Source organism: Bos indicus x Bos taurus, chromosome 24 (assembly GCF_003369695.1).
Source record: "Bos indicus x Bos taurus breed Angus x Brahman F1 hybrid chromosome 24, Bos_hybrid_MaternalHap_v2.0, whole genome shotgun sequence".
NCBI classification, from domain to species: domain Eukaryota; kingdom Metazoa; phylum Chordata; class Mammalia; order Artiodactyla; family Bovidae; genus Bos; species Bos indicus x Bos taurus.
The window spans coordinates 2438876-2461048 of record NC_040099.1 but is presented as its reverse complement, the minus strand read 5'-3'; the positions used below and the strand labels follow the sequence as shown (position 1 = coordinate 2461048).

Genomic DNA, 22173 nt, shown 5'->3' with positions numbered 1-22173 from the left:
CAGAGGAAAAGAATTACGACTCTCAATGGGATTAGACTTCAAATCCAAGGCCCCTTTTCTAGATTTGTCTGGAAAACATAGGAAGAATTTTTGATAATATGACTATATGAAAAATCTAGGATTTTTAAAAGTTAAGACGCTATATGAGAAAAAAGAAAACCTATGTCCACACTAAAACTTGTCTGTGAGTTTTTGTTTTTAGTGGTTGTTATTTATAGTAGCCAAAAACGTGGAAACAACCCAACTGTCCATCAATGGATGAACGGGTACACAAAATGTGAAATATCCATACAAAAGATATTATTTGACCTTAAAAACAATGACACAGGCTACAATATGGACGACCATTGAAAATGTCATACTACCTGAAAGAAGCCAGAGAGAAAAGACCACGTATTAAATGGTTACAGTCAGACATTCAGACAGAATGTCCAGAGTACAGAAATCTAGAAGCAGCGATCACTTATGGCTAGAGGCCAGGAGGCTGGGGGGATGTGACATCTGAAGAGTACAATTCTTTTCTGAGGTGATGAACAGGTTCTAAAATCAACTGCTGTGAGAGTCCCATGCATCTACGACTAAACTAAAAAATCACTGAATTGTACAGATTATACAGGTGAATTGTACGGCATGTGCATCACATCTCAATAGAGATATTTTAGAAAGCGTAAATGCTTAGTTTGCAGGCAGTTTAAGTGAAACACCAGCATCACTGAAAGGAATTCAGCACTGCACGTCTGAGGCGCTTGCGGGCCCTATTATCTTGGATTAGGAAATGATCCTTGTACTACTTACTTTTAAAGCCACCGTCTCTGGAAGACCATTTAGTAGCATAATTATGATTGCAGTGTTCTGTAAATAAGCCACGCGAAGAAAGGAGCTCAGGACTTTATTTCATCACTGACTTTCAGAAGTCAGAGCAACATAAATCTTCACGAGTGTCACAGTAAAACTGTCTATCGAGGCCTGTTATGTAACTGGACATTCTAACATCTATTTTCGGAATGCAAATATCCTGCTGTTTATTTCTGTAAGTCACTGCTCTATCAGCAGGTTAAGTAGAATAAGAAGGATGCCGACACAGGAAGGGCATGGGGTGGGGGGAGAGGGAAGTGGGTCTTAGTGGAGCTCTTTTACTGAAAGAGTTTGATGGTTGGGTGACTCGAAAGTTTAATTAAAATGCACTTAAAGCTAATTCACAGAAGGACATTCATTTAGCTCAAACGGATATTCTACATTACTGGAAACAGAATAAGGTAATGGAAAATTCTGACTTTCTTCATCTGAAGGTGAATTCACGTCCTTTAGTTTTGTAGAACGAAAACCTCTCCTACCTACTGTCCTGGAACTTGTTGCTCTGAGCCTGCACGTGGGTATTCAACTGCTTCCTTGATGCAGACAGGACGACAAGCAGAAGGCTAGTACTGGAAGATGCGTCTTCGCTCAAAGGACAAACACGCTGATGTACCAGGTTCCAACTATTTTTCTGAATGTAAGCCTCACCTCTCCCTCCTCTGTTTCCTCCTTCCACACAAAATGGGCATAATGACACCACGTAGTTCCTGGATTATCCTGAACACGAAATAGTCCATATGTGTCGTGACTGTAACAGAATCTGACCCTCAGCTAGTACGGTCACTGCACGACTTCATCACTACTGATTTTACTATATGCATTTTCTGTTTTTTTCCCCCACATTTTAGTAAAGGTGGAAATACAATCTTTGTAAGTAAAAATCAGGCTTTAATGTACCTGTTAATGCAATAAGATTGAGAAACAAAAGGAAGAGAGATTTCACAGACAACTTGGATTGCGCCTGTGTTCTGGTTCCCTTGCTCAAAAGGAACGCACTTGTTTTGCAAAATGGAATTGCCACTTGCCTCTGCGGTGCTTTTCTTCCTAGCTGAGTTCCGTATGCACGATCACCCAGGCGGATCCCCAAAACAGAGAACCTGCTCAGACTCGCTCCAGGAATCAGAGGAACAGTCAGGCCGAAGCTGGTTTCCACCCGATCAAGAGCAAGATGAGTCACCTGAACTTGATTAAGAAACCAAGTGCTCTCAAGAACTTGATACACACAGATGGCGGATGCCGATCACCAAGACCACTGGGATCAGTTCCTCGCTCCATCTAGAGCGTGTGCTTGACACTCTCTGCAAATGCACATTCAGGTATTTCCAGCAAAAGTAAGGGCCCCTGCAGGGTCTGAAGTTCACTACCAAGGTCAGCTTGGATGCCTCCCCCTGACCAGACTGCACCCAAGCCGACCCTGGGGTGAAGCGCCACTGACTTGCTGGCTGTGCCAGTGCCCGGGGGCCCGGGAGGTGCGGGCACAGGCGGGCTGGTCTTCATTCCCACAAGGTGTGCATTGCAGGGTGGAGGGGAGCCAGCCAGGGAAAGAGAATGAACCCAGGGGTGTGGGTGCACACCAGTTTGAGGGGCACACGATGAGTAGCTGGAAGAGGGGGTCCGCAGCAAGGGCGGAGGGTGGGGGGAGTGGCGGGTGCAGGTTGGGGGGACAGGGGCTGGGGGCCAGGCCCCGGGTGTGCTGGCAAGGACACTCTGCAGACTGAGTCTGAAAGAGGCATTATCTCACCAACACACTCAAAAACATTTTATTTTTAAATTCTGAGATGCTGTTTTTTTGTGATTTAGTGCAGCTAGGAGAAGGTCAAGTGTGAACACACACATCTGTGAATAGCCCGGGCTGCAGCCACCCTCACTCTCCAAGGGGAATTAGAGTAATTAACAACTTGCCTTATTTATTCACTCACGACTTACATTTGGTTACATATGATGTGTGCAACAGCATAATTTAGGATGCAGTAAATAAGAGACTTTGTTTTTCAAGTATCAAAAGTCATGGAAACAATAATGAAGTTTATCTACACTTCTGTGTAACCACATGAAAATTAAATTAACGTGCATATCAAATCTCAATTAGGACTATCGTGTGTTAGACTTGTCTGAGTGCAGAGCTCGGGCTGAGCCTGAGAAGATGTTCACACAGCTGCCGATGGGTATTTTGCAGTTTGGAGGCTGGTGGATGAAAAAATGTCCCCCACCCTCACACACACACACACACAAAGATAAATTTTCATTAATGTATTCCGGTCTCTAAAATCTCTCAAATTTAAGCTTTAAAGTCACATTGCTTTAGTCATGAGTGAAAAGGACAGGAAGCATCACTTTGAAATCTGGATTTTTAGGTTTTGTTTCATTTAAAACATTGTAAGAGTGTTTGATTAATTTTTTAAAAAGCTTTTCCTTAATAACAAAGCAAGTGCAGAGTTTTTCATATGACACACTTTTCACTGTCAGAGTTGGAAATAAACTTGTCCTCAAAGATAAAATAACACGGTGGCCTTTCTGAAATTACCTGGCAGGTCGTCAGAAACAGCAGCTCGGGAGCTGCCTGTGGGCAACCCAAGTGGCGAGCCCTAAAGAGACTGGGGATTAAAACCATGTACCACCCAGGCCCTCTCTCCAGCCGGTCCACCCGGACCCCCTAAAGGAGGTGCTCAGTACACTCTCCATTCCTGGGAAATCTAACTCTTCCACCCTCTTCATGCTTGAATTCAAGTCACTAACAATTCATGAAATCTTATCTGCAGTGCCATGCTTGCAACTATGTTCTCAATCCAATGCAAACCCCAAACCAAACCTGAACACGATTTTCAGGTCAAGTGTATCCATCTTGAGCTCAAATACTTCCCCAACTTAAAAGGAAACAAACGATTCACTGATGTCAGCATTGCCTCAGCTTGTTGTGTGCTGCGTGTCTGATGACGGGCCAATGTCTCTGGCCTCCTCGCCCCCTCCCGTCAGTTCTCAGAAATGATTCAGTGTCACAGACGCAGTAACACAGGAGTCAGGGGCCAGGACAGGGAGGGAAGGAACGCGGAAGGAATGCCTGTGAGACCAGCTGTAAACAAGACGGTCAACAGGTGCGTCGTAGGTCACTGGGCTCCCGACCCTCTGTGATCAGCTGCTGGGGGCCCAAGAACTTGACTGTGAGCAGAGAAGGCTCATGGCAGGGTGCGGGGTTGGGGCTGAACGGCGGGCTGCTCTGCTGTAGTTTCATCCAGAGGACAGGTTTATTGTCACGTTGTTTATAGTTAATGACGGGTGTTCAATGTGTCACTTTTCTTAATAGTTTTCCAGTTTCTTTTCCATTTAGGCGTGTGTGTGTCTGTGTGTGTCTGTGTGTGTCTGTGTGTGTCTGTGTGTGTGTGTGTGTGTGTGTGTTGAGGGCAGGGCAAGGTGGAGGAGGTGCAATACAGAATCTATGATCCATCTCAGAAATGTCTGACAAAGTGTCACTTCTACTGAACGACTCTTGTGGCCCAAAGTCAGCTCTTTGCAAATTTGTTCGTGGTTTCTGATAAAAACTAAGTTTGCTCAACCCTAATAAGCCCTATGGTAGGGTGACAGGACACAAAAGATGTGCACTGCAGGGGACTCCACGCCCCTGGTGTTTCAAGCCCTAAACCCTCAGCTGGGGGCCTCAGGTCCCCTCAGGGCCCTTGCTTAGCAGGTGAGCAGAGAAGGTCCATCTAGTCAAGGCTATGGTTTTTCCAGTGGTCATGTATGGATGTGAGAGTTGGGCTATAAACAAAGCTGAGCGCAGAAGAATTGATGCTTTTGAACTGTGGTGTTGGAGAAGACTCTTGAGAGTCCCTTGGACTGCAAGGAGATCCAACCAGTTTATCCTAAAAGAGATCAGTCCTAGGTGTTCATTGGAAGGACTGACGCTGAAGCTGAAACTCCAATCCTTTGGCCACCTCATTCGAAGAGCTGACTCATTAGAAAAGCCCTTGATTCTGGGAAAGATTGAGGGCAGGAGGAGAAGGGGACGACAGAGGATGAGAGGGGCCCCGGGCAGGGGTCCACGAGGCCATCCTGGGAGGCGGGGCTGGCCTGGGGCCGAGCGAGGGTGGAGTGCAGCCAGGTGGGGTCATGAATCAGGGCTGCTAAGCTGCCTCCTTCGGGTTTATGCTCCCCGGGGCACCACCTCGTCACTGCCTCATTATTTTTATGAGGGCTGTTGAGGGGGCGGTTTGCTTGCTAATGACACCCGTGTCTCACTCCTCACTCAGGTCTGTTTGTGAGGCCCATGGCTGCTCGACTGACAAAGGTGTACATGTTCTGAGCTTTTCAGAGGCAACAAAATGCTCCCTCACAGTCCTTACAAATCAGAATCAAGCATAGGCTTGTGCTCGGCACCCAAGACTGTGACAACAGACTGTCTTCAATCCCCTTGGAGAGCAGATGGGTGCTGACCCCACACGTCTGGGGCCCGGCTGTTAAGTGAGAGCTCAGGAAGTCTCGGCAAGGCTGTGCTCTCCTGCTGCTGAGAAGGGCTGCCTCTCAAACGTGACGCTCACCACCCTCCTCGGGGACACCGCTGTCCCTCGGGGCCCAGAGGACAGCTGGGAGCCTACAACCCCTTCAGAGGCGGCCCTGGGTCCTTCAGTGCTGATTTCACAAGCTTAGCCTGGACCAGGTCTTTCATTTTACACTCCTGTGGTCCCTCCTCAAGTCAGATACAGATCCCATGCTGATTTCTCCACGACTTGAATCAGAGACTATTGATCACTTACAGATTTTGGAAGGCCTCCTTGAAAGGGCGCGTTTTCTACATGATTTTATTTCTCTTTTCAAGAGCTCACTGAAGTTCTAGCACCAAGCAAGTCAGGCGGTCAGGCTTCTACAGGAAGTGCAGGAAACGCAGAAGCAGTTAGACTCATGGATGCTGTTTGCCATGTGTGACTCCCAGTCCTGCAGCAGGCGGCCCCCTTGGGTGGGAACGGGGAACCCTCACGGCCGAGGTCCGCGGCTGGAGCTCACGGCGCTGACCTCTGCAGCTGTTGGTACTTATGAGGGTGTGTTTTCAGAGGACTTTACCTTCTGAACTCCATATTCACTGCTGTATGAAATCGTATGACTTTGAGAGAGGCCCTGGTGTTTGTCATTGACAAGAAGGAGCTGATGTGAGTCTGCCAGGTTCTGGGGACGCTGGAACTAAGGGTAGGTGTGTCAAGCACAGTGGGACCACACTGCCCCTTGAGACATGCGGATCTTAAAATCTAAGTCCTTTCAACATCAGTAACATTAAAGATTTGGTTCTTGGGTTGTACCAACCACATTTCATGTGCTTCTCAGCCTGCGTGTCACGTGACTGCCCGCCGGGTGGCTGGGGTGCAGGGCAGCAGCTCCTGCAGGTCTGCACAGCGAGGAACCAACGTGAGGCAGCTACTGGACAGTGCGCTGTCTGCCCACCGGGAGGTGGCTTGTGAAGTGAAGTGTTGGTCGCTCAGTCATGTCTGACTCTTTGCAACCCCATGGACTGTAGCCCGCCAGGCTCCTCTCTCCATGGGATTCTCCAGGCAGGAATACTGGAGTGGGTAGCCACTCTCTTCTCCAGGGGACCCTTCCAATCCAGAGATTGAACCTGGGTCTCCCGCATTGCTGGCAGACTCTTAACCATGTGAGCCACCAGGAAAGCCTGGAAGGTGGTTTAATGCTCCACCATTGAGGTGAAGGGGGATTCTTGATAGGTGCACGTGTGTGTGTGACACAGATGGGCATACCAATGGAGACAGAGGGAGACAGACAGACAGACGAAGGACTCTGGGACTGTTGAAGACAGATTCGAGTGCAACTGTGCCCGCATCTCACAGTCTAAGGCTTTACTAGACGCTGACCAGGTGTTTCCACATATCTGAGTATCAGACTAGACTGGTGAATGTCTTCAGGGAAATACTTTCTATTTTTCTGCCCTCTAAATTTTAAAACATCTCTTATTTAGCTTAGTAACTACTTGAGATTTCCAAAAATAATTATTCAATTCTCACCTAAGACAATAGAATTACCCGAATACGGGTCTGACAGTCGCCAACACAGAGCAATGACTCCCTGCTCAAAGGCACGGCAGCCCTGTCATGTGGGTCTGGGCGACCCGACCCGATAGAAGACAGTCTTAGCAAACCCGCTTCCTGTGCTGTGCAGTAGTCATGGTGACGGTGGTCGGTTCAGGAGGAACCACAGGAGGAAGCCTGACGTGGGGATAAAGCACCCTGGCTTTGGGGTTTAAAGGCCCCACTTGTGCTGTCTTCGGGGCAGGCAGCGGGGAGGATATCCTGCCCTGGGGATGGGACCCTCAGGTGAACAGTGTCGGTCTGGAGCTGGCAGTGTGGGCGGGAGGAGCACTGGAACCCCCCAAGAGCAGCACCGGGAGGGGCAAGGACACACACATCCTCGAGCGGAGCCTCAGGGCTCTTAGTTTCCGTGTGGGTGGAGAATGGACGGCAGGGACCCAGCAGCAAGTGACAGCTTCAAGTAGAAAGCTTCTTCCTCTGGAGGCCGGGGTGGCAAGTACGGGGCCTCCTGCATCAGAGAGACCACTGACGGCACCCCACACTTGGGGCAAGATGATGCTGGATCACGGTTCTGTAGAGGAATACACTGAGGCACAAACCCCCGGGGGCAGAAGCCCGTCCCACAGCGCGGATGTCAGCCGGTTTGCAGGAAAGGTATTTTCCTGGCAAATCTACATTTTCTTCTCCGCGGTGGGGAGGGCTGAGCTGCTTGGTGCTCCTGTATGTATTTGCAAACTCCACCTCTCACTTCTCAGAGTGGTGCTGGCACAGCATCCCAGGGGCTCATCAGACAGTGGGGTTTGGTGATTAAATACCGAATGGCTTCCCCAGGGCTATGATTATCCCTGGAGGGGCGGCCAGCATGCTCTGGGCTTGGAGGAACAGCTCAAAGAGCTAATCAGTTTAACTGGAAACACAGAACAGACTAACCAGTTACTCCCTGCTGTAAAATTCCGACAGGCATCTGAATTCCGCAATTGCTCTCGACCTTGTTTCTCAGCATGGTATCTTTTTTCTAAAGTTGATTAAATGGAAAAATCCAGAAACATGGCTGGGCACCTTTGGGGAACTTTTGTGTGCCAGATACCACTGCCAGGAATAGTAAGGAGGTCCCACAGGTGAAGAGCAGGCTTTCAAAATTATTATTGTTAGATTTTCCAGAGTTGGAATGGATCAACAATTGATTTCATCATTTTGGAAAATGTGTGGGAATGCCAGATAAAGTGCTCTTTATTTCTCACATTTCCTGGTTATAATGCTTCTAACTGGGCCTCCCTGGTGGCTCAGGGGTAAAGAATCCACCTGCCAACTCAGGAGACTCAGGTTTGATCCCTGGGTTGGGAAGATCCCCTGGAGGAGGAAATGGCAACCCACTGCAGTATTCTTGCCTGGGAAATCCCATGAACAGAGGAACCTGGCAGGCTGCATTCCATGGGGTCACAAGAGCTGGACACGACTTAGCAACTGAAGAACAACAATGCTTGTAAACTAGAGAACAGCCTCACTAGCTTCATATGAGAAAAAGACATAATGAGATCTTAGAGCTCCTTCTTCAAGTTGATCCCCACGTGCACTGGGGTTAATTCCAAAAAGAAAGTTAAACAAAGCTTAAGACCCACGGGGGAGAGACTGCCTGCGGTCAGAGCAACCCTGGATGGGACGGCAGAGCAGCCTCAGGGACTAGCCCGGACCTGAGCACCAGTGGGCTCTGCAGAGGGTCAAGCGGGCTGGCTCTGATTGCGCCCGCTCCCCAGGGCCCAGAGGGGCCCCGGGCTGCCCGGCCCAGCCTTCCCAAGGGGTAGACGGTGCTATTTTTAGCTTGAGGAACTGGTTTTTCCTCCTGGAGTCTCTGCAGGCAGGGCCGCTGAGAACTGTGTGTCCCCGGGGACAGGTCACCGGCTGAGTACTTCCCCAGTTCTGCCAAACGACCTTGTAAATACGCTCCGCCCGAGAAAGAGCCGATGAGTTAGCGAAGGGGGCTTTCTGGAAACCAAGTCCCGCAGGACACGCAGGAAAACAAGGACCCCAAGGTGAGTAGGCGGCCTTCCTGCCTGAAGGCCTCTGGTCCCCCTGGAGGATGGGTCTCCCCCCGCCAGCCTCACTCTGCTCCTGACGGGCCAGGAGGGTACTCACAGCCACCTCGCTGCTGGAGGGGAGCCTGCCACACGAGGACACTCGAGGCTGGAACAGGGAGAGAAAGGCCGGAGCCCCTTCCCTCATGAGCTCCTCCCTGCATCCTGGTGCAGCTTCATCAGGAGAGAGGAGCCAGTGAGCCAAGAGTGGGGTGCCACGGGGAGGAGCCTGGGGGCAGAGGTTGCGTGCTCCTGGCAGGGAGCCCCCGGGGGTGGCGGTGGGTGCCTGGTATGGGACGGGGTCGCCACACGGAGCCCCTGCCTCCCGTGCCCAGCACAGGCCTGCAGGCCACGAAGGCAGCCTGCGGGGGCCTGTGGACGTGGGGCCGATGGTGGAGGCGACGCGGTAGGGAGAGGGGGCGGCAAAGAAGCCAGAGCTGGGAGGATGCATGGGCTGACTCTCCTTGCAGCCCCCTGCCTGCTAACGGGTCAACAACTGCTTCCAGGACAAGCTCTCATCGGTCCATTGTCTTGTAAGTGAAAAGAAAGCCTCCCAGAATGACTGCAGAAACATGCAGGATGGTAAACAGCAGGGCATGAGCACGTGTAATCTTTTCTGTTCTAAGCTGAAATGCTAAGTAACAGCACAGACCATTCCCTAAAAGGCTTCAGACATTTTCTATCAAGTTACAAAAAATTAAAAGAAGAGTCATGTACAGATGTGAGAGCTGGACCATAAAGAAAGCTGAGCACCAAAGAATTGATGTTTTTGAACTATGGTGTCGGAGAAGACTCTTAGAGTCCCTTGGACAGCAAGGAGATCCAACCAGTCCATTCTAAAGGAAATCAGTCCTGAATACTCACTGGAAGGAATGATGTTAAAGCTCCCAACATTTTGGCCACCTGATGCAAAGAGCCAACTCGTTGGAAAAGACCCCGATGCTGGGAAAGAGTGAAGGCAGGAGGAGAAGGGGACAACAGAGGATGAAATGGTTGGATGGCATCACCGACTCAATGGGCATGAGTTTGAGTAAGCTCTGGGAGATGGTGAAGGACAGGGAAGACTGGTGTGCTGCAGTCTGTGGGGTCGCAAAGAGTCCAACCTGACTTAGCGACTGAACAACAGCAAAGAAGAGGACTGTTCCATGTAACAGCGTCCCATAGAAGCCATTGGTCTAAAACGACTGAATTTTTTTTTTTTTTAATTATCAGAATGTTAAAATTTAGCTTTCAGATAACAAAAGCCTAAGTATGGGCTCTCCTGTTGGTCAGAAATCTGACTTTGGTAAAAATTAAACCAATGAGAAGGATGTTTTGGTGTTTTACAATGTCCAACAACAGGAAAGGAACTGCAAGCCACAGAGGTTTTTAGAAGCAGACTTGCAAATCAGTTGCTCTGAGCCTTAAAATACCAGGTGTTAACAGGATGGGGCTCTCTTGAGAAGAGCTGCTTTTCCACTTTCACTCTCAGCGGGGCCTCTGTGCTCCTGGGGCAGACACCGCCCAGACCCATCTTCACAGTAACTGAACATTCAGAGTCACCACATCTTCACAGGGAGAGCATCAGTAAGGCAGTTGTCGCGCGAGTTACACGAAATACCAGGAGTCCCCAGTCGGTATCCACTCCGACCGTTGACACACTGAGTACAGGGGTCCTGCTTTCAGCAGGGAGGGGAGAATCCCAAACCAACAACACTGTAGAAACATAAACCCCTTCTAGTTGCCTTGGGCCTGAAATCATTAGAAAGAAACACCATGACATTGTTTTAGATAAAGCAATGTTTTCTCTCAAGTGTTTGAAACACTTTATAAAATATGAACAAAAATAGTTATGTAATCACGTATTTACATGCATGCTGCTGCTACTGCTGCTAAGTCGCTTCAGTCGTGTCCGACTCTGTGCGACCCCATAGACGGCATGGCATGGACGCAAATTATGGAAAATTACCCACTCGGCTGATACAGAAATGTTTGAGTCCAAATATAGATCAGAGAAGCAACCATGGCAGAAAGTTCATTATTCTTAAGTGAAACCTGACTACACACCCTTGGCAAAGAGGGCTGGGGGTTGCAGCATGACGTAACTCAATCCAGTGGACATTTATGAAGCGCTTCTGTGCGCATGCGGGTCCATCCTCAGCATCATGACGTTCTGTGAACTGTCCCTAGTCTTGAGTTAAAGGACCAAAGACATGGGAGAATTAACCTTTCCCTCCTACAAAGGAGGGGGAAGCACACACACATCAGGACTATTTCCTCATACTCTGAAATGCTTCCTCGGTGGACAGAGGTGCCCTGGTGATGGGTCATCGGTTTGAGGGGCTCAGTCACTCTGGGGACCCAGAGGTCATCCCTAGAGGCTCCTCACCACACAGGGAAACCAATGCCTGTGGAATGAGGTGGAGAATGGGAAATCTGAGCCTAAAAATCCACAGAGGATTCATTCTGAGTCGCTGGAGGGATTCCAACGGTTTTTACTTGCATTTTTTCCTGTTTGTTCTCCTGCATCTTCCAAACACCCTAAACAACAGTGTGGAAAGGGACGTGGGGGCAGGTGCCCCCGGACGACCAGCCACAGTGAGACCGCAGCGGGCCTGGCGTCCTGGCCCAGGAATTCGGGTCCTGGTCTGTGTGCAGGACTAGCATTCTCAGACCTAGAAGTTTCCAGGGAAGGAAGGTAACAAGCCAGTGGCTTTAGGGGAAAACCCTGGCGGCCACAGGGCGTATGAGCACCTGAAGGATTGGGAGTGGCTCACTCCTTACCTTATTGCCCTTCTCGGCACCGAAGTCCCGCTTCCCTGCGTGGTTCCCCATCCTGAGCCTCGAGTCTTCAGATGCTGAAAGAAAAGAGAGGCCGTTAGCCTCGGAACTGGTACTTGCAGAGTTTCCAACATGGTTTTTCAACCAGAACAACAATCCCGTTCCGAATGCGACATCTGTTTCTGAGGAGAGAAAACGAAAGCCCCCAAACTCAAGGGGCACCTGAAGTCTCCGAGGGAGCATCGCTGTCTTCTAATCCCTGGCAAAAATCCAGACCCAGATTCTGTGCAGGGACAACGCACGGTTCAGCGAGTTTCCTTGTCCAGGAAGATCAGCCCATCTCTAGGGCGCTCACAGACCGTGCGCAAGTCCCGACCAACAGAGTCACACTTCACGCCCGGTGACGTAAGGAGACGGACAGACGTGGGGAGGAGCTGCAGACGCTCCACAGACACCCATAGGACGCTTGCGGCTTTGAGAATCCCGCGAGCCCGGAAACAGCAGACCCGACCAAGGGCCACTTATCAGACAAGCACCCCAAGGATCTGCAGAATTTGCAGGAAGATACTGCTGCTGCTGTCGCTTCAGTCGTGTCCGACTCTGTGAGACCCCATAGACGGCAGCCCACCAAGCTCCGCTGTCCCTGGGATTCTCCAGGCAAGAACACTGGAGTGGGTTGCCATTTCCTTCTCCAATGCATGAAAGTGAAAAGTGAAAGTGAAGTCGCTCAGTCATGTCCGAGTCTTCGCGACCCCATGGACTGCAGCCCACCAGGCTCCTCCGTCCATGGGATTTTCCAGGCAAGAGTACTGGAGTGGGTGCCATTGACAAAACTGGAACGGCTTCAGTGCAGAAACCAAGGGGTTTCCGATGCCCATGGATAAAGATTTGCCCAAGCAAATTCTAGAGGACATGTACATAATTTCAAGAAGCACGCTGCAAATGCAAGAGTTTGGGTCCCGTTAATGTGCACCTTAAAAACAGAAGTTTCATAAACATTCTTGAAAAACATCTGCTTTTCTTTTCCAGGTACTTGCAACCTCAAATGAAGCAGCACAAAAATACAGCACAGGAAGAGCTGGCAGGCAGCTGAGTTTTCTCTGAAAGGATACCTGGACCAGAAAGTCTTGGCTCTACCTGACAGGGGTCTCTGCAAACCTGTGTACAGGGGCTCTGTGAGAGGGCTGCCAGGACACGCAGGTGAGCAAGGAAGGCCGATGGAGACAGTCATGAAGCCTAGCAGCAAAACCTGGGTCATCCTTTCCTTGATTTCCTGTGCTTGTTTGGTACCCAGACAGGGGCATCTCCACTAGCCCCTGTTCCAAGCCTTGCAAAGCCCCCTTTGTTCAGGACCCCCACAGCTGTCTGCCCCCCATGTACTTCTCTTCACCACTACAGACCACCTAAAATGGAGCCACCACAGATTCCAAACCAAAAGCACCTAACACATATATTGTAAAAATTTCAGATAAAATAAATCATATCTTCTCCAAGTCTGGTGGGTTTCTGCTTATTGTTCCTGAGAATGCTTTATAAGCAGCAAGAGACTTGAAAGGTTGTTAGCTGCTATGGTTGGTTTTCCTTCTAAGGTCCTGAGTTAACCAAAAACCAAAATGAAATAAGTATACAAAAAACCCTGGAGAGTATAGCTTTCCTATATCCCCCTAGCTGGCCAGTGGTAAAATTAGGACTCAAATTAGATACCTGAATGAGCTTCGATGCTCGCTCAGGCAGTTCTTGGTATCAAACTCCAATGATATTTCTTTGTCTGGTTCTTGAATTTTCCTTTAGAAAATGTGGAGGTTAAAATACATCAAAGTACAGAAAGGAGAGGGAATCTTAGGTTTTCTACAAATAATGACTTCTTCATTTAGAAATCTGATTGATGGGGGCTTGGTTGAATCATCTAGGATCTCAAAGACATTGAGTTTCAACCTTGAAACCCAACAGTCCACATTCAGAGGCGACACGATTCATCAAATCAACATCAACCAGAAACAACATGAAATGAAAGTCACAGCTTTGGAACATGAAAAGAACGCACACAGACCTCACCCACCAATCCCTGTGCTGCAAAAGCAAACACTTGCCTTGAAACTTGGAAGATAAAGTTGTATTAAAAAAAAAAAAAGCACATGTGCCTCATTTGTGTTTTCTTGCCCAGACTTTTGCAGCAAATGTACTGTTTTTCTCCCCCAGAAAGGCACTCAACTGAAGAATTCAGCAAAACTCATTCCACACAGGTCCCTCATCCTGCTCGCATCCCTGGACCTGCAGGAACCACGAGGACCACTTGGTCCTGGCTCAGGTGACCAGTGTTGACCATTGCAAAGTTCAATCATCATGTTGCTTTGTTCAGTCGCTAAGTTGTGTCTGACTCTTTGGGACCCCATGGACTGCAGCCCACCAGGCTTCCCTGTCCCTCACCATCTCAAACTTTTGAGCAGGCGTTTGCTCAAACTCATGTCCATTGTGTCAGTGATGCCATCCAACCATCTCATCCTCTGTCACCCTCATCGTGTGATGATTCAAAGAACACGTGAGGACCAGCTTCCACCTGAACAAGGAACAGTGCTCCTTGAAAAGCAACAAAATGAACTGTCCTCTAAACATGGGGAGGGTTTCTAAAATATTTCATACACCCAATGAAAGGCAAGTTTCGTTCCTGCAAAGACACTCTTTAGAGAAGCGTGTCAGTGTCAGTATCTGAACTTCCCCAAAGCCTCCCGCATCACTGGGTGTCTCCTCGGTGACTGTGAAGGCTGTTGGATGCTTTTCCCCAGGTTGACTGGTGAGAAAGGGGGCAGCAGCGTCTGACAGTGTCGCCTCCTGTGTCTGGGGAGCAGTGGGTGGTCGCCGGGGTCAGCACAGACAGCCAAGTCCCTGCAGAGTGGAAACCCTTCCTGTCTTCATATTTTTTGGGTGGAACCCAGGGCAGATCTTTCAAGATCTGAATTTCAGATTAAGTGCTGAACTTCAAATGACGTAGATCCAAGTGGGGACAGCCTGCTCTGGTAAATCAAAGCCAGGGCTCTAGTGGCGATAAAAACACTGCTGACTTAGAGGAACCACACGAATGCGTCACGTATAAAGACATACACGTGGAAATGTGCTTTAAATGTGTGTGTTTACCTGGTGGCTACAGTTAAGAGCACTGTAATGGAGACAGGCGGACCTCGCTTTATTGAGCTTTGCTTTATTGCTCTTTGTGGCTGCTGCATTTTTTATAAATTGAAGGTTTGTGGAAACTCTGCATTGTCAGATGATGGTTGGCATTTTTTTAGCAATGAAGTATTTTTAAATTTAAAAAATGATGCTTTTAAAAAATAAATAAAATGGATGTTTTTAAAAATGCAAGTTGACCTTTGCAGATAATTTCAGTATTCCATCGTCCACCTTCCCAATTCACTTACATGGATCACCCCCAAAAAGCCACTATGGGGGTCGTCTCACTGGGGAAATGGGGTCTGAGGCACACACGGTAGTTTGCTTGCTGAGACGGGCACAAGCAGGAAGGAGGGGACTCGCCTTCGCCTCCTTGGGGCCCGAACTGCAGTTGGAGCGCAGGACTGTGTGTTCTGTGTGCAGGATGACGGTCTGAACCCCAGGAGTAGAGCCGGGGTCATTCTGAACTTCCAGCTCTTCGTGCTGCCACGCAGGGTCGTGAGTATCGATAACCAGCATGGTACATGTAATACACAAAATACCATGCATCGAACATCTGCGCATCCATTTCTCTGTTTAACAAATAACAGCTGGTGTATTTGATGGGAGATGGATAAGTTAGGAGGCTGACATTAACAGATACTCACTGCCACATACAAAGTAGACAGAGGGCAAGGGCCTGTTGTATAGCACGGATAACTTTATTCAATATATATCTTTTGGCTACATCATGCAGCTTGTGGGATCTTTGTTCCCCGACCAGGTGTGGCGCCTGGGCCCTCAATAGTGAAAGTGCAGAGGCTGCCAGGGAGTGCCCTCAAAATTCTGTAATAACCTACAAGAAAAAAGAATCTGAAAAGGAATCTGTCTATATCTATATATCTGAATCATTGTGCTGTATACCTGAAACTAAAACATTGTAAACAACTATACTTCAATTGTATCTAACTATATCTAAATTGTTATATATTTGCAACTATTCAATTTCTACAAATATAAAAGTGATAAAATATAAATATAAAACCTTTTTCAATTACATACAAATAGTTATTTCCAAAATAAAGAAAGAACAGAGTTGTATTTGAAACTAATCACAGGCAAAATAGTTAACTTCTTCTCCAGTTGGCAGCCTGGACTTTGGGGTTCCCCGCCCTGGCGCAGAGAACCGCCCATTGGCATCCACGTTCTCCCCTGGCAGCACCTCCTCCGGCCTCTGTCTTTCCCTCGCCTCCTCAGTCACCTCCCCTGCAGCTTTAGGCAAATCCTGACTCCCTGTCCCCTCCTTCCAGAACACAAACCTCAGGATTTAACCTAACAGGCTACTGTGCGACGTGTCAGTATCGGGGGGCGGGGGGGAAGCATTGCCTGTGGACACAGAGGAGCTGTTTTTGGACCAAACGCTCTGAAGCACAGCTGATCCAAGCATGAGACGCCCGCACTGCCCCTTGCTGACGGGAAGCTTCCTCCAGGCCGTGTGTTCTGACCAGAGCTTCATCACCCCTTGGAGCATAACTTTAGGTTGTCCTTGGGAGGACTGTCTGTGAAATACATTAATCAGTACTTTTAAAACTCAAGACTACTGGGCACAGAATAGAAAGAAACAAACATTCCAGGTCAGACTTCTGAGTGTGTACAGACTTCTCCCTCAGTCTCAGATGAACAGAAAGAGCATTTATGCATCATTTCCAATAGGCAGATTCTAGCCTTAAATGCACAATTCACACTGGCAGGAAAAGAAAGACAGGAAAAGCCATGTGACCATTCTTAGCTCAGGGTCCCTCATCAGCGGGGCCATCGGGACGTGAGGCGTGCGGCGCAGCCCCGACGGCGGCTTGTGGACCTGACTCCAGGTGACTGGGCCCCACCTGCTGGGGACAGAAGGAGACGGGCTTATGGAGGCACCCCACAGCTGGTCTCCGTAACGCGCTGCAAAGAGCCATCTGCAGGCGGAAGAGCTGGACGTGTGAGGTCATCTCTATTCCATTCCATTTTTGCAATTAATCAAACAGAGAGAAAGAGGAAAATTCATGCAGAATGCCCTTGGAACTCAGGCCGGAAGCATCACTGGGTTATTAGGAAGCTTTTTGTGAAATAATATGAAAGGAACACGGTGGGAGGGGAAGAGGAGGGTCAGTGCTGGGAGCAGGGCGGACTCCAGGTGACAGCGGCTGCCCGTACTCCTTAGGTGCAAATTCAGGCCCACGTGAGATTTCTAAGCAGCCACTGGGATGACTGAGAATTTCCATAATGTTTTCATGACCATGAATGCTTGTGTCGTTGTGGTGGGAGTGGTGGCATGACTCCCCAGGGTGGGTGTTGACCGGTTGAGAAAACATCTTCCAGCCGTCTAGCTGTCTACGATCGCATACCTTCTGCAGAGCACTTGACATGGGCTCTCGCATGTGTGGATATCCATGCTGAAACTCTGAGGTCAGGGGAGAGAAAGGGGTGAGAAGCTCAGGAACCCAGAAGCGACGCTCCTGCTCAGTCCTAACCCTGACCTTCTCCATCACAGACAGCCCCGCACGGGACACGGTGCGACTTCTCCTAGGTCCAGACCAGACTGGGGGGTGATGGGGCGGGGCGGCAAGAAGAGAGAAGCAGGCGAGACTGAGACTCGGGGGAGGCTGCAGAACACCCAAAGGCTGAGCTGGTTGTTTCTAAAGTAGCTCTGAGTGCATTTTCACAGGTGATGGGATTGCCATGAGATCATCGTCTCCATAGTTTCACTGAGGGAGAGACGAGGCCTCAGTCCAAAGTGTTCATCCATTTCTAGATTGCTCATCAACATGATAAAGAGAAGCCTTTGCCCTAATAAGTCACCTTGAGAAAACGGCTGAATTACACACCAGTTCGAGGTCCTCATGAACGCCTGTACGTGGATCCTCAAGCTTAATGAGGAAAATGACAGCATCTTTCTAATTTCCTGCCTAATATCTTGCAACAACAGCTGGTGAAAATATGTGCGAAGAATTATTTGGGTTTTAATTCCACGCCCGCCAATTCCTATTTACTGCAGAACTTAGAAATTTGGTTCTCTGAGTTCCCGATTTCTCATCTGTCAAAGCAGATCATAATACCTGCAGTGCATCTGTAGAGGATTCAATAAGGTAACAGACTCCAATTCCCTGGGCCCCTGACAGTCCATTGACAACATAACCACCCCTCCCCCTCCCTTAGAGAATGGCTTGTATGTTACATAAGATGGCGACAGCAGAATGAGACAAATAAGGAGTTAATTATGACCCCGAAGGGCCAATCATCCGCAGATATTTTAACTGTCAAAGTTCAACTTCCTTGTAATAAAGATGTTCAATGAATACATTGCCTCATAATCAGGAGACAGCCAAAGGCCATTTGTCTTTCTCAGCTGACTTGGGTGCAATTTTTCACGTACACTAGCTCAGAGTATTCACAGCTTTTCTCTGTCCTGTTTGCACTCGCATACGTGTGAATACTGACAGTATAAGCAACAGTAGGACGTCGTCTGCAGGGAGGGGCTGCAAAGGACCCAGAGGCTGAGGTCGCCTGGGATCACAGACGTGGGTCAGGTGTGAAACCGCAGAAGCACTGAATCCACAGTCAGGGTTTTAACATCTACCCACTGGAATCCGCATACAGCCGTCCCAGCCGGGAGAGGATTAACATGGGCTTTGGCAGCAGGATTAAAACCCCACCAGGGGGCTAACTTCTGCTCTCTCTGCTTTTCAACATCATTAAAGCAACGTTCTCAAAATTCCACGTACTTTGGTATTAACCCTTAATGGAGTCCTAGCATTTTTGCTGTTGCTGTTCGGTTGCTCAGTTGTGTCTGACTCTCTGTGACCGCGTGGACTGTAGCACGCCAGGCTTCTCTGTCCTCCACTATCTCCTGGAGTTTGCTCAAATTCATGTCCACTGAGTCAATGATGCCATCCAACCATCTCATCCTGTGTCGCCCCCTTCTCCTCCTTACTTTCAATCTTTCCCAGCATCAGGGTCTTTCCCAGTGAGTTGGCTCTTCGCATCAGATGGCCAAAGTATCAGAGCCTCAGCTCCTTATTAGGCTTTCAGGCTTATGTAAAGTGATAACTTTACTGCTCTCACTACTGTCACACTGTGTGCCTAACCTCTGAGCTGATCCAGATGACTTGCAGCCCCTAGTTCCTGTGAACTACACGCTGAAGGGGCTTCGAGGTGCCCAAGGGGGCACTGCATTTCCTTTCTGGGAGCCGCTGATGCGAGGCGGGGTGAACGCGCTGCAGAGCTGAAGGTGGGCCTTCTGCCTCCCACACCCCCTGCACCCGCCTGGCACCCCACAGGCGGCAGCTGCTGGCTTGCTCCCAGCAGCCCTTCTGTGCTGGGCACAGCCTGTCTTGGGGTGTGGACCTTGACAGACCACACAGATCCCAACCCCCTAAGAGGTGGGCGGAGGCTGCAAAGAGTCTGAACAACAGACAGTAGGCCTGCTCCTTTGACCTTTAAAGGAAAACCCAGAGAGCAAGTGTGAAAGAGCACGGAGCTCACATAGAAAATCAAAGGGCCTAACAGAGAAGAGTGAGATGAACTGAGGACTTCTACCCCGCTGGGGTCTGTCCTCCTCCTGCCCTCCCACCCGCATCCCTCTGCTTCCTCCCTCCACCAGGACTCCAGGGCTCATGCCTGCTTTCTGCAGACAATCATTTTTATTTCCCAGGTCAAAAACATTCCTGTAATACCTTGTGCTCAGAACACAGTAAACAGTTACCACCATCACCAGAACAACCATCCCAAGTAAACCCCCACACACTCCTGTGAACGAGACAAAACGAAAGCCCATTTTAGGATGGGAACCGGGGCGGGATGCCCAGGAACGCATGATGCTGAACTCTGAGACCCTCGGGCTCCCCCCAAACTCCCTCACACCCTCAAGCTTCCAGCATGAGACCACCTGTGGTCTTCATAGGAAGTGTCAGAAGAAACCAGCTTCTAGATTTGACGGGATGGGACACTTTGTGCTGGGTTATCACATAATATCCACAACTACTGATCACAGTCCCAGAGATGGTAAAGAATCTGCCTGCAATGCAGAAGACCCAGGTTCAATCCCTGGGTTGGGAAGATCCCCTGGAGAAGGAAGTGGCAAACCACTCCAGCATTCTTGCCTGGGAAATCCCATGGACAGAGGAGCCTGGTGGGCTACAGTCTATGGTGTTGCAAGGAGTTGGCCATGACTGAGCAACTAACTCTCTATCTTCTCCAGGCTTATGAGATTTACACCAGGGACGAACAATGCCTGAAAGTTCTCAAAAACCATTAAAAAAAAAAGGAATCACAGAACCACAAAAGGGCAGAGCTGTGGAGTCTGACTGTGGTTCCTTTTGCCTGGTCCCGGGTTATCAGTTGACTCTGCAGGAAAGTCATCACCAGAACAGGATGCAGGTGATGTCCTGGAGTCCCCGGCTCCAGGTGCTACCATAACATCACCTTTCTCAGTGACAACAAAGCATTTCCCTGAAGGAAAAAAGCAGCAAACCAAACAGTAATTCATTAATGCTTAAGTTAGGATGACTTTTAGAAAGCCTTGTAAATATATTCACACGTATATGATTAGCCAACATGTTTAGCTTTTCATAGTTCTCACAGGGAGACAATACTTTGGCCACATGATGTGAAGAGCCAACTTGTTGGAAAAGACCCTGATGCTGGGAAAGACTGAGGGCAGAAGAAGGGGGCGACCGAAGATGACATGGTTGGATGGCATCATTGACTCAATGGACATGAGTCTGAGCAAGCTCCAGGAGTTGGCGAAGGACAGGGAAGCCTGGCGTGCTGCAGTCCATGGGGTCACAAAGAGTCGGACACGACTTGGTGACTGAACAACAATGGGAAGACAGGAAATTCTGTGTGAAAACAGCCCCTCCCAGGAAGCTGGGCTGCTGGGTCCCTGGCCCGCCAGGCTCACAGTCACAGGCTCTCTGATGGGTGGGAAATGGACTCAGACACATCAGGACACACACCTCCCGCAGCAGGTGGGGCGTCCACAAACAGCCCCGTCCTGTGGCATGCAGGCCGGGCCCCGCTGACCCCCCTGCCCATGCTGTGCTCAGGCGGCCCACCTGGAGGCCAGCAGGTGGGGCTTCCAGAGAAACAGTCCCAGAGCTCAAGTCCCTGGGGTACCCCTTCTCGTAGGCTCTCTGCCACTTGCTCTGAGGCTTTGGTCCTGGAGTGCACATGTTTACTCCAGGAGGGTTGTGAAATGACCAGTTAATATTTTACTAGCCAAGTGCAGTGGGGGTCACATGTGTGCTGCTCTCCCAGGTACCGGTGTGCCCATAACCAGGACATGGGCACTGGAGACAGAGGAAACATGGACTTCATGGGCCTCACACAAGGTCAGAGCCAGCGGTCAAAGGGCAGGAGGCGTGTCGAACTCGTGTATTTAATCTACCTCCAGAACAACTCACATGTTCCCTGGCGTCAAACGTGACGGCTCCTAATAACTGCATGGGGAAGGAACTTGTGTATTTAATCCACCTCCAGAACAACTCATGTTCTCTGGCGTCAGACGTGATGGCTCCTGATAACTGTGCGTGGGGAAGGAACATGTTGCTCAGGCCCAGGTTGGCGTGAGGTCTGCAGTCAAGAGACCCACAGCCCGAGTCCTCATCTTCCTGAAAACACAGAGGACACGTGAATCCTGGACTGCCGATCTCACCGCTCCAGCTTCAGACCAGCAGCCCCACGGTGCTTCCAGGGAGAGGGTCAGTCTCCCACCTGGCACCTTCTTCCCAGGTGAGCTTCCACATGCTGAGTGGGGAAAAGAAGGCAGGTGTGATCATCACCCCATCAAGCTTCCAGATGCTGAGTGGGGAAAAGAAGGCAGGTGTGATCATCACCCCATCACAGCCCCACAGGCACAGGGCTCAGAGCTGATGTCAGGGCTCCGTGTGGTCACTGGGGCGTGCGGGACTGCAGAGGGTGAGGGACATGAGCCGGCGGCTGGTACAGATAAAGCAAAGGGAGGAAGTCATCCCAGGAGATCAGGACTCAGCAGACAGGGCTCGACCAAGGCAGGAGGCCCAGAGGGTGGCCAGTGTGATGGTGCTGCCCGCATGCCGGGTGGAAGGGACCTCTCCAGACGTCCATCCTCCCAACCTGCTCCCATCCAGGCGGAGGTGGGTGCTGTTTCAACACTCCTCCTTTCACAGACGATGAGACTCACGAGGTTTGGAAAGTCCTGATGACACAGGTTCACAGTCACAGGTTCAAGGCTGACCCAGTGACTAGGGCAGGGCGCTGAATTTCTGCAGGAAAAGGACCCTCGATGCGTGCAG

The 22173-nt window shown here is 49.7% G+C and overlaps 1 protein-coding gene and 1 long non-coding RNA gene across 3 annotated transcripts in view; one reads left to right on the top strand and one right to left on the bottom strand.

Moving 5' to 3' along the window:
• MBP (myelin basic protein) overlaps positions 1-22173 on the bottom strand; it is a 104673-nt gene that overhangs the window by 68545 nt on the left and 13955 nt on the right. Inside the window, exon 2 of the mRNA XM_027526076.1 lies at positions 11717-11790. Within this exon, the coding sequence (XP_027381877.1) occupies positions 11717-11790 (74 nt within the window). The remainder of the gene's footprint in view (positions 1-11716; positions 11791-22173) is intronic.
• Positions 861-13206, top strand: LOC113882890. 2 transcript variants are annotated; one of them, XR_003508468.1, is made up of 4 exons: positions 861-1492; positions 1904-2171; positions 8773-8911; positions 12743-13206. It is a non-coding gene; the product is annotated as an uncharacterized LOC113882890 (long non-coding RNA). The 2 variants fall into 2 exon arrangements; XR_003508467.1 differs by having other exon boundaries at positions 869-2171.